The sequence below is a fragment of the Sceloporus occidentalis genome, unplaced genomic scaffold (genome assembly GCF_023333645.1).
Source record: "Sceloporus occidentalis isolate IW3139 unplaced genomic scaffold, rSceOcc1.0.p SCAF_1, whole genome shotgun sequence".
NCBI classification, from domain to species: Eukaryota; Metazoa; Chordata; class Lepidosauria; order Squamata; family Phrynosomatidae; genus Sceloporus; species Sceloporus occidentalis.
The window spans coordinates 221,664,643-221,680,235 of record NW_028316981.1 but is presented as its reverse complement, the minus strand read 5'-3'; the positions used below and the strand labels follow the sequence as shown (position 1 = coordinate 221,680,235).

Genomic DNA, 15,593 nt, shown 5'->3' with positions numbered 1-15,593 from the left:
CCACCCCTGAGATGTTCACAATACACATTGATTTATGGTCACCTATTCTTGCAAAATTATTTATGTATATTAACTCAAAACGGGCAACTTTCCCTCAAGTTGGCTATCTACCATTGTTGTGCCACTCTAGAAGAAAGGGTACACAACAGATCCTTCTAATTACTGAGACATCAATCTTTAGGTGTGGTTTCTGTGCACAATATGTTTCAAACAAGTTTCTGAAATGGGATAGTAATCTGTTATCTTTGAGGAACAAGCAGGTTTCAGGAAAGGTAAAACTATTCTGGACCAGGCCTTTACATTACATCATCTTGTATCTAAATTTACCAGTGGCTCAAATCAGTATTTATACAGCTTTTGTAGACTTTTCATCAGATTTTGATTTGATAAACAGGTGATGTTTATGGCATAAATTAGCTCAAACAAACATCGATAAAAGACTGTTGTGGCTTATTTAGCTCTTACACCAAGGTAATTCTCTGCAGTTTCGAACAGGATTAAATTGTGCTTTAACTTAACCTGTTCTTATCAACCGGGTGTGTGTGTGTGTGTGTGTGAAACGGGACTATATTCTGGCACCTTTTTAATTTAATTTTTATATTAGTCACCTGATTCCAGAAATGGCCTCATTTTTACCTCCAGCAGTTAGTAGCTGCAAGATTTCAATTTTGCTTTATGCTGATGGTTTTGTTTTGTTGTCTTTGCACAAAATTGACCCTAAAAAGATGTAGGCCAAATTTGGCAGGCCCTGTAAAGCAGAACAGTTGTTTGTGAACTATTCCAAAACTAAGATTATGGTGTTTGGAAGGAGAACTTCCAGGTGCACTGGATACTTTATGGACATCATCTAGAACAGATTCTGTCAATTAAATACCTGGGTTTGATGAGAAACCTTCTTCAAAAGAACATTTAGAAGCCACCAAAATCTCAAGTGCCAGATCTATTGAGCAACTTCAAAGAATTTTTTCTGTTCTAGAGGGGGGCAATTAATAAATCCTGCCCTCAAGGTTTTCACAGCTAAAATGATCAAACAAATGCTGTATGGAGCAGAAATCTGGGGAGGAGGTGTCAAGTCTGATTTGGAAATTTTACAAAATGAATTCGTATGATAGATCTTGGAACTTTCCCTGGAGGTTTCAGCAACTCACTGTAGGGCTGAATTGGGTCTTTGCTCAATTGCAGCTGATATTGATGTCTCTGCCTTAAGGTTCTGGTGTAGATTAAATGGATTTGGGAATAATTCTCTCAGCAAACTTTGTTGACTGGAGGGACTGAGGTTTTGGAGATTGGGGACAGTTGTTCCAAGGCTTTAACACAGAGAAAACTTAGTCCTTTTGGTCTTAAAACTAGATTTTTGTTCATGTCAAAGCAGCCACATTTAGGACACAGTTCTCCATTTGGTATCCATAAATTCAGGTCAATCATGTAAAGCCACAGTATTTTGAAACTGACCTTTTCTCAGCTCCTAAGACAAGTATTCCAGTTACAGAAAGAAAAAATTCATTACTTCTTGTTCTGCCCATAGCCAAAGATATGTGTTATCAATTATTCAGTTATATATGGACTGCACCCCTCAGAAAGTGGTAGTAGAATTCTTTGCCGATACAAGGCTATTTGTCATATATTGGCATTCAAGAAACTACGTGTTTGTAGTTTATATTGTAGTATAAATATTAATTTTACAATTATTCTTATTTTCTTATATCCTGCCTTTCTCCCAATACAGGGACTCAAGGCAGCGAACAACTGTTTTCACAGGGGTCTGTAAAATGGTTATAAAGTTATATCTAATATTTTTATAATTTATTTTTAATTTATGTCCCATGTTTTATTCCATGTATTGTAAAGGTCTTTGGCTGTGTACAATAAAGATGATGGTGGTGGTAATAGTGGTGATGATGATGACGTTGATTCCTTTTGCCCAAATGGGAAGGCCAAGGTTCTCATCTTTTCCCTCGTCAGAAGCTGGATGTCTAATTGACACAGGCAATAGGTCTGATACTTAATATAGCATTTTGCTCAATCTAAAAGGAGAGGGAACGCAAGCAGGAGGAGCTGAAGCAGCTGAAGAACCTGAAACGCCGAGAGATTCTAGAACGACTGGAGAAGCTGCGGGAGATCACAGGCAGTGAGACTGGCACCTTCCAAGAGGAGGACCTCGCGGGTGACTTTGATCCTGCCCATCATGATCAGCTGATGGAGGTATTTCTTCACCATTATCACAGGCCACTGCTCATGACAGGCAACCAGACACCTGTGTGATGTAAATCACATGACCCTGTTCTTACATGAGCATTTCAAAAATTCTAGAGTGCTTCCCATGCAGAAGATGGTTGATTTTTCAGTTGGGAGGAGGTGGCTTGTGCCTCAGAGAGAATAGGGGCCTTGCCTAAAGCTGCTTCATGGGTTCTTGGCAGCGGCAAGATCTAAAAGAGGGACTACCAAGTTCAAAGCTTAGCTTGTTGGCCACAGCACAACAGGACTTCTTGCCTGTCCAAACTGTAGTTTAGAACTACATGCTGAGACGCAAGGGATTACTCTTAGATTGTCTCTGTGTCTGACTCCTTGGTTGATAGTTGTTAGTGAGAGCATCGTTGCTAGTTTCATGACCTGAAGACGTTGTATAGAAGCAGTGCTCCCCAATTAAAGGCATTGGAGAAGGCTTGTGGTGCCTGAGAAGAGATTTCCAGCACTTCCATGTCAACACAAGCACAGTGTTTGGACCTAGAGCAGTACAGATGCCAAACCTCTAGCTATAAGACTGTAAAATATCTGTTTCCAAGTCCACGCAATTTAGTGTTTACAGAGCAGGCATTAGAAGCTGAGGCAATGCCACCAAACATACTTATTTGGTCTTTTTTGTACTTCTGAAGTAAAATTTCTTCAAAAAAGAATTTACTTTTAACTTGATTTTGTATAGTACTTGAAGTGGTGTATTTTAAAATGTGCCATGCCTGAAAATACTGAAAAGCAAGGCATTTTTTTCTATTTGTTTTCATAAATCGATAATTCTTCCTTTTAACAACCATCTTGGAAGTGTCAAAATTTAGTCTTATAGCAAAACATGATCCAATTTAGTTTTGTGATCCTGTTTCTTTCCCACAGTCTCCCAGCATATCCAACTACTTAACATTGCAGATAACATCAGTATGTGAATGTAGCTGCTCTGTTTTCATGCCCACCCTTGTGGTAGTGGCAAAGCTTTAAGCAGAAATAGTTCTGTCAAAATGCTATTATCTTATTAGGTGAAACTCTAGCTGTCTGAGAAGTGTTTCTGGATCCATTTTGTGAATTGTTGCCAATTTTCTTTAAAGAGCTTCCTCTGGCAATGGTTCAGTAATTTTTTCAGGTTGTTTAAATGCTACACACTCAGAAAGGAGAGATGTGGTAGTGATGGATAACTTCAACCATTCTGATATTTCCGGGAAGTCAAACTCGGCCAAATCTTCAAGTTCTAGCAAATTCCTCACTTGCCTGGAAGGCAATTTCATTGTCCAAAAGGTGGAAGGGGGTCAGCTATTTTAGATCTGATCCTAGCCAACAAGGATGACTTGGTTAATGGGGTGCAAGTGGTTGGATCATTAGGTGGGAGTGACCATGTTCTCCTGGAGTTTGTTATACAGTAGAGAAGCCAGGCATAGTCAGACATGCATTCTAGACTTTAGGAGAGTGGATTTCAGTAAACTTAGAGAAGTACTGAGGGTGATCCCATGGTCAGGAATACTAAATGAGAAGGGAGTTCAGGACGGATAGGAGTTTTTCAAAAGGGAGATACTGAAGGCACAAATTAAAACAGTTCCATTGAGGAAGAAAAATGGGAGGTGTCTGAAGAAGCCAGGATGGATAACTAAGGAACTTTCAACTGAGCTAGGTTTTAAACAGAACAAGTATAAGAAATGGAAAAAGGGGGAAATCACCAAAAAATGAATTCAAAGAAATAGCAGGCATGTGTAGGGGTAAAGTCAGAAAAGCTAAAGCGCAGAATGAATTCAGGCTTGATAGAGAGGTTAAGAACAATAAAAAGGGCTTTTTTGGCTATGTCCACAGCAAAAGGAAAAATAAGGAAATGGTAGGGCCACCGTGCAGAGAAGATGGCAAAATGCTAACAAGGGACAGAGAAAAGGCAGAATTACTTAACACCTTCTTTACCTCAGTCTTCTCAGAAAAGTAAAAGGGTGCTCAACCTGAGGAAATAGGGGAAATTCAGCCCAGAATATACAAAGAGTACAGGAATAACTGTTAATCTAAATAAATATAAGTCTCCAGGACCAGATGAACTACATCCAAGAGTATTAAAAGAACTGGCAAATGTAATATCGGAGCCATTGGCAATAATTTTTGAGAACTCTTGGAGAACAGGAGAAGTCCCAGCAGATTGGAGGAGGGCAAACGTTGTCCCCATCTTCAAAAAGGGAAAAAAAGAGGATCCCAACAATTATCATCCAGTTAGTCTGACATCAATACCAGGGAAGATTCTGGAGCAGATCATTAAACAGTCAACATAGGTTTCATGCCAGACAAATCTTATCTATTTCTTTGATAAAATTACCAGCTTGGTAGATGAAGGGAATGTTGTGGATATAGTATATCTTGATTTCAGTAAGGCCTTTGACAAGGGTTCCCATGACATTCTTGCAAACAAGCTTGTAAAATGTGGGCTAGACAAAGTAAAGGGTGCTCAACAATGGCTCCTTTTCATCCTGGAGAGAAGTGACCAATGGGGTCCCACAGGGCTCTGTCCTGGGCCCAGTTCTATTTATCAATTACTTGGATGACAAAATTGGGGGCACACTTATTAAATTTGCAGATGACGCCAAATTAGGAGTAGCAACTAATACCCCAGAGGACAGGATCAAAATTCAAAATAACCTGAATACACTAGAAAGTTGGGCCAAAGCTAACATAATGAAATTCAACAGGGAGAAATGTAAGGTACTGCACTTAGGGCAGAAAAATGAAATGCACAGATATAAGGTGGGGAACACCTGGCTGAATGAGACTACATGTGAAAGGGATCTAGGAGTCCATGTTAAAATGCTTTTGACGTTGCTATGTTGCGCAGCACATGAGGCAACATGTTAACATATGGCACCAGATTCTCCACCTTTGTGTCTGTAGTCAGTAGCTTGTGAGCTAGAGAAACACCTGTCGCTTTCTCAGTGAGCAAAGAGACACTGTAATCTTCTCTCAGATGAGGCTTTTATTCATAGAAGTTCCACTGTGTACAACACTATATACAACGACACCATCCACATCAGTAACAACCCACTCTCAGGCACACATTGTCTAATTCTCCCTCAGTGACAGTTGAGAATGACAGTTGACAGTTGCATCAACATTCCAATGATGCACTGTTTAAATGCTGACATATATAACTGCCACTAGAGCTGTAAATAACTTCCACAATAGCTCCCCCTAGTGGCCACATCCATGTCATTTTCTCAGACTTGTTTACCATGGTCCTGACAGTCCAAGTAGACCACAAGTTGAACATGAGTCAACAGTGTGATGCGACAGCGAAATAGGCCAATGCAATTTTAGGCTGAATCAATAAAAGTGTAGTGTCTCGATCAAGGGAAGTAATAGTGCCACACTATTCTGCTTTGGTCAGGCCTCACCTAGAATATTGTGTCTAGTTCTGGGCACCACAATTCAAAAGGTGTCCAAAGGATGGTGACTAAAATGGTGAAGGGTCTGTAAACCATTCCCTATGAAGAGCAACTTAGGGAGCTGGAGATTTTTAGCCTGGAGAAGAGAAGGTGATATGATAGCCCTGTTTAAATATTTGAAGGGATGTCATATTGAGGAGGGAGCAAGCTTGTTTTCTGCTGCTCCAGAGAACAGGACCCGGAACAATGGATGCAAGCTCCAGGAAAAGAGATTCCATCTGTTTGTTATCCCCTCTATTGTAAACTGCTTGGATTCCCAGTGATTGGGCGGTATATAAATAAAACCTATTATTATTATTATTATTATTATTATTATTATTATTATTATTATCTCAACATTAGGAGGAACTTTCTGATAGTAAGGGCTGTTCAACAGTGGAACACACTCCCTTGGAGTGTAGTGGAGTCTTGGAAGTTATTAAACAGAGGCTGGATGGCCATCTGTTGAGTATACTTTGATTGAGAGTTCCTGCATGGCAGGGGGTTGGACTGGATGGCCCTTGTGGTCTCTTCCAACTCTATGATTCTAGTATGTGACATGGTTTTATAGGGGTTCATCAGCTGATACTTTAAACTGATCTGTTTGTACTCTTTTAAAGGATTCTGATTATTTAATTTTATAAGAGGACGCTGAAACTCAAAAATAACTCTTCATTATTTTAAACTATTATGATGGCTTCACCTGCTTTACCCTGAGAGATTTGTATTTCTCTGAAGACTGTTGTGCAGAGCAATAAATGAGTCTTTGTTTCTTGCTTCTCTGTTCCAGAAATTCTTTGGAGATGAATATTATGGAGTTGGCGAGGAAGAGAAACCACAGTTTGAGACAGAGGAAGGAATTGATGGTATGCTAAAAAGGTTGGGAGGAAGAAGCCATTTGAAAATGGATATTTTTGATTAATTTTAAATTAAGGATGAGCAGCATGTGGCTTTCCAAAGGTTGTTGAGCTGCAGCCCCAGTTAGCCCCTAGGCAGCATGTCCAGTGGTGAGGGATGTTGGGAAACGCAGCTCATAGAATCATAGAGAGTGAAAGGGACCTCAAGGTCCATCTAATCCAACCCAATACACATAACTAATGCACTTCATGACCATGCAACCTCTGCTTAAAAACCTCCCAAAGAAGGAAAATCCACTGTTCTCCATGACAGTCTCATTCACTGTGAAACAGCTTTTATAGTCAAAACATTCTTCTTCATGTTTAGATGAAATCTCTTTTCTTCTAATTTGAATCCATTCACCCATGTTCTACTCTCTGGAGCAGGAGGACAAAGTCTATCTACAACAACATCAAGAAAACCACAAGTCACCCATCCCTAATGTAGAGGGTTAGAAATGTTAATAATAATAATAACAACAATAACAACATTATTTGTATTTCCTGCCTCTCCCTGCGGATCCAGGTGGGATTACAGCAAAGAATAAAAACTACAATACAATACAAAATACAATATTATCTAAAAATACAGTCAGTAAAACAACAGCAATATTACTACCAATCACTAAAAAGGCCAAATCATTATAAATTTTCCATGCTATCAAGTCAGAGTGGGAATGTTCCATAAAATCAGCTATAAAAGGTCAGGTGGATAGGCCCACCGGAAGAGATCCGTCTTAAGTGCCTTTTTAAAGTTTACAGCCACAGCCCCTAAATTATGGAACAGCTTACTGGAAGAGATCCGTTTTAAGTGCCTTTTTAAAGGCTTCTAAGGTGGTAATGAGACGGATCTTTGTTCTCCTTTGGCAACTGATTCCATTCTTTGTCACTCCACCCACTAATCGCCGACCCTGATTTTTCTTTGGAATTCAAAGTCTCTGTTCTGCAGCTAGTGAGCATTCTAGTTTGTTATCAGGCAGATTATTGTGAGGGTGTGTTATCCCTGTGTGTGTGTGTGTGTGTGCGTGTGCACGTGCATGAGTTTGCTATTAGGAGTGATAATACATGCATGTTCAGGTGCAGAATAGGCATGAGATACACATGAGATACATTGATTATATACAGTATGAAAGAAAATTATCTTTGTGCTGCCTATCTGGGTGTTTGGGAGGCATTTTTTTAGTTGCTGTTGGTAGAGCCCCACTGGACAAAATGGGTCAACTTTGGCCTGAGGCTTTTGAACTCTCAAGTCTGGTACATGGAAGTAATTTACAGAGGTCTGGGGATGTTGTTTTCCAGGAGAACAGTCAATAAAGAAAACATCACTGAGACCATGGAAAAGGAATATGGTGCCAAGTAGAAAAATGAAATAACTAGAAATCATTCTCAGAAGCAACTTCCTGATGCAATCAGGAATCTGCTGCAAATTCTTGTTAAAATGAGAATATTTTTGTTATACAGTGGACTGTTCCCATCTGTGGTCATTCTGTCCTACCCCAGCAGATCAGAAAAACCACAGACACTCAAGCCCCATATTATATTTGGCCCAAAAGAAGGTCCCTAGGCAACTTAGCAATTTAAACCTTGTAACATCATAATAGTTTAAAGAACAAGAAAATAAACTATAACGCAGAACAGCATTAATTACATTTAAACAATTACTGGTAATTAAATTAAGGCTTGATCTTCCAAATCCAGATTTTGCACCAGGTGTGTGTTGTGTGCATTCCCACTAAATACTGAAAGTAGTCTGTTGCGGCCTCTCTTTCTTCTTTGTAACACACACGTGAATTGTTTAAAATCTGTTTGTAGAAACAGGCATGCCAGATTGGAATTCTGTTTCTACCTCACCTGTGTTCAAGAGGATCCTTGCAGAGAGATGTGCAAGCATCTGGAACTCACTTGTTAGCTGAACAACAAGTGTCACTTTTTCATCTTTCTCTCTCCATCCTTAATCCAGATGAATGGAATTGGGACAGGTGGACAGGAGGGGATGGTACTGAAGCAGAAGCTGAAGTGTTTCTACAAGAGGAGGAGGAGGAGGAGTACCAGCCACACTGCGAGGATCCTAACTTTGTTGTATGTCTGCCTTTGTTACTTTAAGAAGGGCTCTCAGCCCTCATTGGGTGCTTGAGAAGGGGAACTCTTGTGTCACATTCACTCTGACCCTGTAATTGAGACAGGATGGCAGCAAATGATGCAGGGGCATATGATGGACAAAAGGAGTGAGAGAGAGTCCTTAGCCTGCAGTCAGGGCCATGCACAGTGTGATCAGTGTTCTGTCTGAACACTTGGGAATTCATGGAAGAAATGGTGTCATAGGGTAACATGAGAGACAAAAATGACTGGGTGGAAAGCCTGTGCTCATCACAGCTTTGAATGTGTATTCCTGTACTGAAGAGGGCTGGACGGGATGATCCTTGTAACGTCTTCCAACAGTATGATTCTGCTAGTTATGTTTTTTTCCATGAGGGCTGGAAACCTCTTCAAGAAAAGCAATTAAATGTGACTTTCTTATGGGCAGCTTGCATGCAAAGCGAACCTTATTGAGATCCAATTGGAAGAATCATGAAGTGTGGAATGGCCAATCCTAAATCCTAATAGTGGATTTGGAAATGTGGGTAGCATCTCCTTGTTATATATCTGAGGAACCAACTGTTGTCTTCCCTGTGTGGTTGTCTGAGGGAGGTGATTGCTCTGCTCATCGCTCAGGATTCATGGTCATGTGAAATGGCAGTCTTTCATTACATCTGCTTCTCACACCACACCTACAGATGGATGCTGATTATGACCCCTCCCAGCAGCCTGGTCCATCAAAGAAGAAGCGGAAGCTGGAGATCCCCCTTCTGGGCAAGAAAAAGCGCAAGTCACATTTTGCAGAGGTCATCTCTCAGAAAAAAGAACCCTTTGATTCTGGTAAGGATGTCAGATGGACTGGTGCTAGTTGGTATTAGAGAGGTTTCTCCAGGTCTGGTTATAACAACAACTTGGGAGGATTGAAAAAAAATCTTTTTGGGTAGGGAGGTTTCAGTGCAGTGGCAGAAATGGAAAGACATCTGACCAGGACAACCACAGCCAATGGGGTACCGTGGAGCCCGTTTTTAGCAGGGGTACATTGAGGAACTGATCCTATCACCACTGCTCCTTACCCATGTTACTTGAAGTGACTTTGTCTGTGTCCAGCCTCTGAATTCTGACCCAGCTAAACCAGGCTGCAAGAAAACTCTCAGACCTACTGGCTCACCTTTTCCTTGAGGATTCAAGCTGAAACCCATCCCAAATGCAAGTCTACTTGCAAGAGACAGAACATTTCAGAGCTGATGCAGTTGTTTTTCCACTACTTAGCAAAACAACATATGTTGCCATGTTACAATCACTTTCAAGGAAATGAGTAACAATTTAAGGCATTTAGAACAGGTGGCAACAGCAGTACAGTGAAACAAATGTTCTGGGTTGTGCTCCTCAGTGGAAAGTATATACAGTGCGCCCGCGCCATACGCGGCCTTGAGCATACGCGCTCAAGCCGCGGCGGAAGGGGCGGTGCGTCCCATTCAATTGAATGGGCGCGCGCGCCCGTTGCGCCCCGCGCCACCGCGCACGAGCCCCATTGTTTCCAATGGGGCTCGAGCATAGGCGGAATTCGCCTTACGCGGAGGGATCCAGAACGGATCCCCCGCGTAAGGCGAGGACGGACTGTAGTTCTAGTGTTTTAATGTAAGGCAGGAGATAATTTTATCTGCAGTGCTCACTTTGTGTGTGATCTAAAATGAGTTATTTGTCTCCCTACACTGACGACTCTTGTGTTTTCTTTAAATCTTCCCTCTGGGTTTCTTTTCTTTTCTTTCCTGTCCACTGCCTGGTAACTGATTTGCTCAACTACCATATGCCTGGTAGGAGAGTGGGTGTGTTGGATACGGTAGGGTTTTTTAAAGTTAAACTTCGCTGTGTCTTCATTAAAATCAATCAAAGCATAACAGATAAGTGTGCATGCTTTTGGATTTTCCAGAAAACGTCCATTGGGTAAGATGGTACAAAAAGCATGGAATGGGAGAAGGAATAGAAAAATCTAAAAAATTAAGCCAGCTGTTGTGGCAAGGAGAGCTACATTTTAGGCCCAGTGTCAAGTGGATCTAAAATGCAGACCTCATAGCTGTAACACCTGACCTAACATTTGGATGCTCCCATTCTTCCAAGCTTGTGTGTATGCTTGTGATATTTGTTTGGTCTTAATAAAGGTATTGCCTAATTTAGTTTTGCATTTTCCCCCTCATAGACTAGTGCAAAAAACTGGTTTGCCACATTAGCTATTATTTAATACAACAGGAATAATTTGGGAGCAATATACATTTCTGCAATAGCTCAGAGATGTAGTACCTTTTCAGTGAGATGCATTAGTGTACTTATGCCGGATCCTGCAGCATTTGGCACAAAATGGGCTCTTCATGGTCCTAGGCAAGCAATTCTCTCTTATGTATGAAGGAGAGAGACAGAGTTTTAACCAGGCAGAATAGGACAGGAAACAAAGAAACAGCTTCATTTATATACTGTTTCCTACCGAACTAGCAGTGTCTAAGCGGTTTACAACCAGAAGCTAATTGCCCCCAACAATCTGGGTACTCATTTTAGTGACTTCGGAAGGATGCAAGCCTGAGTCGAGCTTGAGCCCTTTTGCTAGTATTGAACTGGCAACCTTATGTTTTTGAGTGAGTAGCTGCAGTACAGGCATTTAACCATTGCATCACCAGTGGCTCCTGATGTGTAAAAATAATTCAGATTCCACCTGTGCTGAAAGCCCCCATGCCTACTCGCTTCTTTCTCTTTCTGCAGAGACAAAAACATTTGAGCAGTACCTGGATGAGTTCTACCACTTGGACTATGAGGATCTGATAGGGGACCTGCCCTGTCGTTTTAGGTATCGAAATGTAGTCCCCTGCAGCTATGGACTTACTACTGAGGAGGTAAACTGTGGAAACTAAAGGAAGTGTTTTCCTTTCCCTTGGACTAGGGCAGGTGCTCTTTGGAATAGCAGAATAAACAAATGGTCATTCTCCCTCCAGATTTTTGCAGCTGATGACAAAGAGCTGAACCGCTGGTGTTCTCTGCGGAAGACCTGCATGTACAGGTGAGAGGGCAGGGTCAGTGAGAAGGAGCTAGTTGTATTGGCTGCACTGTAAAGAGATAGGTACAGCTTAGAATGAAACGTGGGGCTCTTTTGTGCCAAAACAGATGTGGGCATGGGGACGTCTGGGTCGTGGCACAGTTCTGAGTACACTGAAGAATGGGGCTTGCACTCTATTATTATTTTTAGTTGAAGATTCTCTAATAGATGTTAGTGACAGTGGCTCAAGAGGACTTGGAATCTGACAATTTCAAACAAGGCATCCATGCCCCTGGGGAGTAGATTGGTTTGTTGGGGGTTTGCTTTGTTTGTATTTCATGGTTTGTTTGTTTATTTAATGAAATCTGGGCTGAAAGTGCCAATATTGATTTCTGCAAAATGGGATGAAGAACAGATAGCAAGACAATTCTTCATTCTTTCATGTTGGGACAAGGCTCTTTCCCTTTTTTTCTGGTATCTTAAAAGTGGGTGTCAGAGAGTCTCTTGGATTCTTCCTCTTTCTTTTATCTGCCCCTCCCCTCAAACTGAGAAGAGTTAAACTGGAAGGTGAGGTGAGACTTTCAACAGTATCTGACAAGAATGTCATTTACACAGATCAGAGAATGAGGAAATGCAGGACAAGGCTGTATATGAGAAGAAGGGCCAAGATGTGTGGAAGAAGAAACAGATTCTTAAATCCCTTCAAGCAGAGTACGTATTCTGGGAATAGTGGTTTGATTGGGGTGGGGAAATGGTATGAACCAAGCTATGTGCATTGCTGTGTGAGCCCTTCTTTACCTTGTCAGTCTCCCTAACTTGCCAAGCGTTACTAGAAATAAGCAAGTGGCATATTAAAAACTAATCTAAAAGGCTCAGGTGAGTGCAACCGGGAGTAATAAAAGGAAGAAAAATATAAAGAGTGTGTTAGACATGTTTGGGTGGAGTCATTTCTGAATTCACATGTGATGGTGGGATTGCCACCATACTTTCTGTAGCTGTATACTTTGAACTCTTGAACTAAGTTGAATTCTCCCTTCACTCTTCTTCCTACCTCTCTGATCCTAATACCATCTTGTTCACCCCTTCTGTTTCTCTCTTGAAGTGCTTAACACAGAAAGAAGCAAACAAAAAGTTAGAGGTCAGACTCTAACTGCAACTTCTCTTCTCTCTGAAATTTAGCACTTGATTTTGAGCTGAGATTCCTCAGGGTTTCTGTCCACTCTGCAGGATTTCTCTTTATTTCTGCAGCACAATAGCAGCCCTTTGAGTGAATCACTTGATTTGTCTATTTGAATCTGCTTGCAGGATGGAAGAAACTGAAGATACAAAGAAACTTCAGAGCAAGAAAGGAAAGAAGAGCAGGGAGAAGGCCAAGCATCGTGTGCTGCCTTCTAAAGAGATGGAGCTGGGCAGCCCTGGCCATGAGGAAGAAGGACTCCTACTTCCAAAGGGAGCTAACCAAGTTGAACCAGCCCCAACCACAAGCAAGGAATCAGAGGCTGCTCCATCAGAAGGCCCTTGTTCTGCCCAGCCCAGCGTTCAGAAGCCAAAGAAGAAGAGAGGGCGAAAAGGGCTGGTGCTGGGCACCAAAGTGCTGGTTGGGGGCTCCGAGTTCAGCCGCCAGCGGCTCAAAGCCTATGGACTTAATCCTAAGCGCCTGCACTACCGCCAGCTGTTCCGTGAGAAGAGGCGGAAAAAGCATTTGGAGGGCCCTGGACAGACTCAGGGGACCAAAATAAAACAGCCAAAGTAACTGAGCAAAGTCATTCTGCTTCTTTTTTTCTTTTGAGAGCATCTCAGTTCAGCTGGGCAGTGCCACTTTGACATTGGTCTCCTTTCTGGGGCTTCCAGTGTGGAAGAGGATGTCTGTGGGTGACACTTCAGCCAGATTCCTTGTGGGTGTTCACTTGTTTGTAAAATGATTTAAATACAGGCTCTTTCTTAATATATTTGTCCTTATCTGCTTTTTGAGCTGATTCATGTGCCTTATGAGGCCACTCTGTCACAGTGGCTGCTCCCACATGAACTCTTTTCTGAAAACTGCAGCCTTTTTTACACAGCATATAGGGAGTAGCATGGTTATCAGCATGTATTTTATGGTCCTTTTTAGGGGCAAGAGAGCTTTGGCAGTCAAATACATTTTCACCATCAGCCTGTCCTATGGAAGCTGGCCAGATGATGTTGAGGTGTTCCCTCTGTACAGGACTACTTGGGTTTGCTACTTGCTTTTAAGCCTGCCATGGCCAGTGTGATGTAGTGGTTTTTGTGTTAGTCTATGACTCTGGAGACCAGGGTTCAAATCCTAGTTTGGCCATGTAAACCCACTGGGTGACCATAGGCAAATCACATTCTCTCACCCTTAGGGTGGCAGTGGCAAACCCCCATTCCAAATGTTTTCATAATTATTTTTAATGTTGGCCATTCCACACAATCAAACACTTTAAATATATCTAATGCCAAAATCCGTGCCCTTATTTTTTTTCCTCCCCTATTACATGTATTTTATTCAACACTCTACCTACTAAATTGGACATTTGTCTTCCTTTCACAAATCCACATTGATCCTTTCCTATATATTTATACATACATTTATTCAATCTATTTGCTATTATTGCTGATAGAATCTTTGCAACTTGATTTATTAATGATATTGGTCTATATGATCCTGGGTCCGTTAAATCTTTATCTACCTTTGGTATTAAGATTACTAATGATTGGTGCCATGATGCTGGTATCTTCTCCCCATTTATTATTCCATTATATAATTCTAGCAATTTTGGGATTAATATGTTTTCAAACACTTTATAATATTCTGGTCCCAATCCATCCATCTCCGGAGCTTTCCCATTTTTCAATTTCTTTATTACCTCCACTATCTCTGCCTTCTTGATGAGTTGCTCCAGTAACTCTTTATCTTCTTCCTTTAATTTTTGCCCCAATTTTCTTCCACATATTTCTTTATTTTATCCAAATGATTTTCTCCGCCTGATATAATTCCTTATAAAATTCTTCAAAAATGTTTAAATTTTCTTTCATCGATCTACATATTTTACCAGATTTATCTCTAACCGTATTTATCATACTTTCCATTTTCTTCTTTTGTGTGGATCTGGCCAACATTTTTTAATTTCTGTTACTGTATTCAAAAAATTCTCTTCTTAAATAGATCAGATTTTCTTGTACTTCATTTATTTCGATCTTATCCAATTCTTCCCTTTTTGCCCTTAATTCTACATATATCTGTTTAGCTCTATTAACTATATATCTGTTTTCCAGTACCTCTGGCCTGTTACAGACTGTCAAAATAAAGCTGCTTCGGGTCTCTTTGGAGATATGCTATTTAAATGATGCATGGGTCCAAAGAATCCGGAAGCTGACCCAAAGCTGCACTCCAGTGCTTAGGAATGGAATGTGGCTTTGGTGCGACCTCCGGACTCTTAGGACCGATGCATCATTTAAATAGCATATCTCCAAAGAGACCCAAAGCAGCTTTATTTTGGCAGTCTGTAACAGGCCAAGATATCCTTTTCTAATTTCCTCTTTCTTTCCTCTTGTCTTTTCTTAAGATTATATATTTCTTTTATACAAATTCTTCTTGTAACTGCTTTCATGGTATCCCATAACAACCCTTTTGTCACCTCTTTATCATTTATATCCCATATTTCTTGCCATTCCTTTCCAATTTTTTCCTTCCACATTGTACATGTAATTGCATCCCATTTCTTTGACATGAGTGGTGAACACACTTGGATCTAATTTCAGATTCAAGCAAGGGACTGTTTGCTATAGTCTTGCTAAAATGGGAGGCCTGTTTGTAGCTGGTTTCACAATTTTTCAGTGAGGCTGTGCTCAAAATAAGTTTTGTAGGAGCAGGAGATTAGTATATATTTGATGTGTATAACCATGTGTATAAAATGCATTTGGATGGTAATAACGCCTTTTGCCTCAGTA

The 15,593-nt window shown here is 40.9% G+C and overlaps 1 protein-coding gene across 1 annotated transcript in view; it reads left to right on the top strand.

Annotated features, from left to right (window-relative positions):
• KRI1 (KRI1 homolog) overlaps window positions 1-13,587 on the top strand; it is a 36,127-nt gene extending 22,540 nt beyond the window's left edge. Inside the window, exons 12-19 of the mRNA XM_089489104.1 lie at window positions 2,032-2,202; window positions 6,439-6,514; window positions 8,505-8,623; window positions 9,319-9,460; window positions 11,372-11,502; window positions 11,602-11,666; window positions 12,258-12,353; window positions 12,948-13,587. Coding sequence (XP_089345230.1) covers window positions 2,032-2,202; window positions 6,439-6,514; window positions 8,505-8,623; window positions 9,319-9,460; window positions 11,372-11,502; window positions 11,602-11,666; window positions 12,258-12,353; window positions 12,948-13,395 — 1,248 coding nt within the window. The 3' untranslated portion in view covers window positions 13,396-13,587. The remainder of the gene's footprint in view (window positions 1-2,031; window positions 2,203-6,438; window positions 6,515-8,504; window positions 8,624-9,318; window positions 9,461-11,371; window positions 11,503-11,601; window positions 11,667-12,257; window positions 12,354-12,947) is intronic.
• Window positions 13,588-15,593: the final 2,006 nt, after the last annotated feature.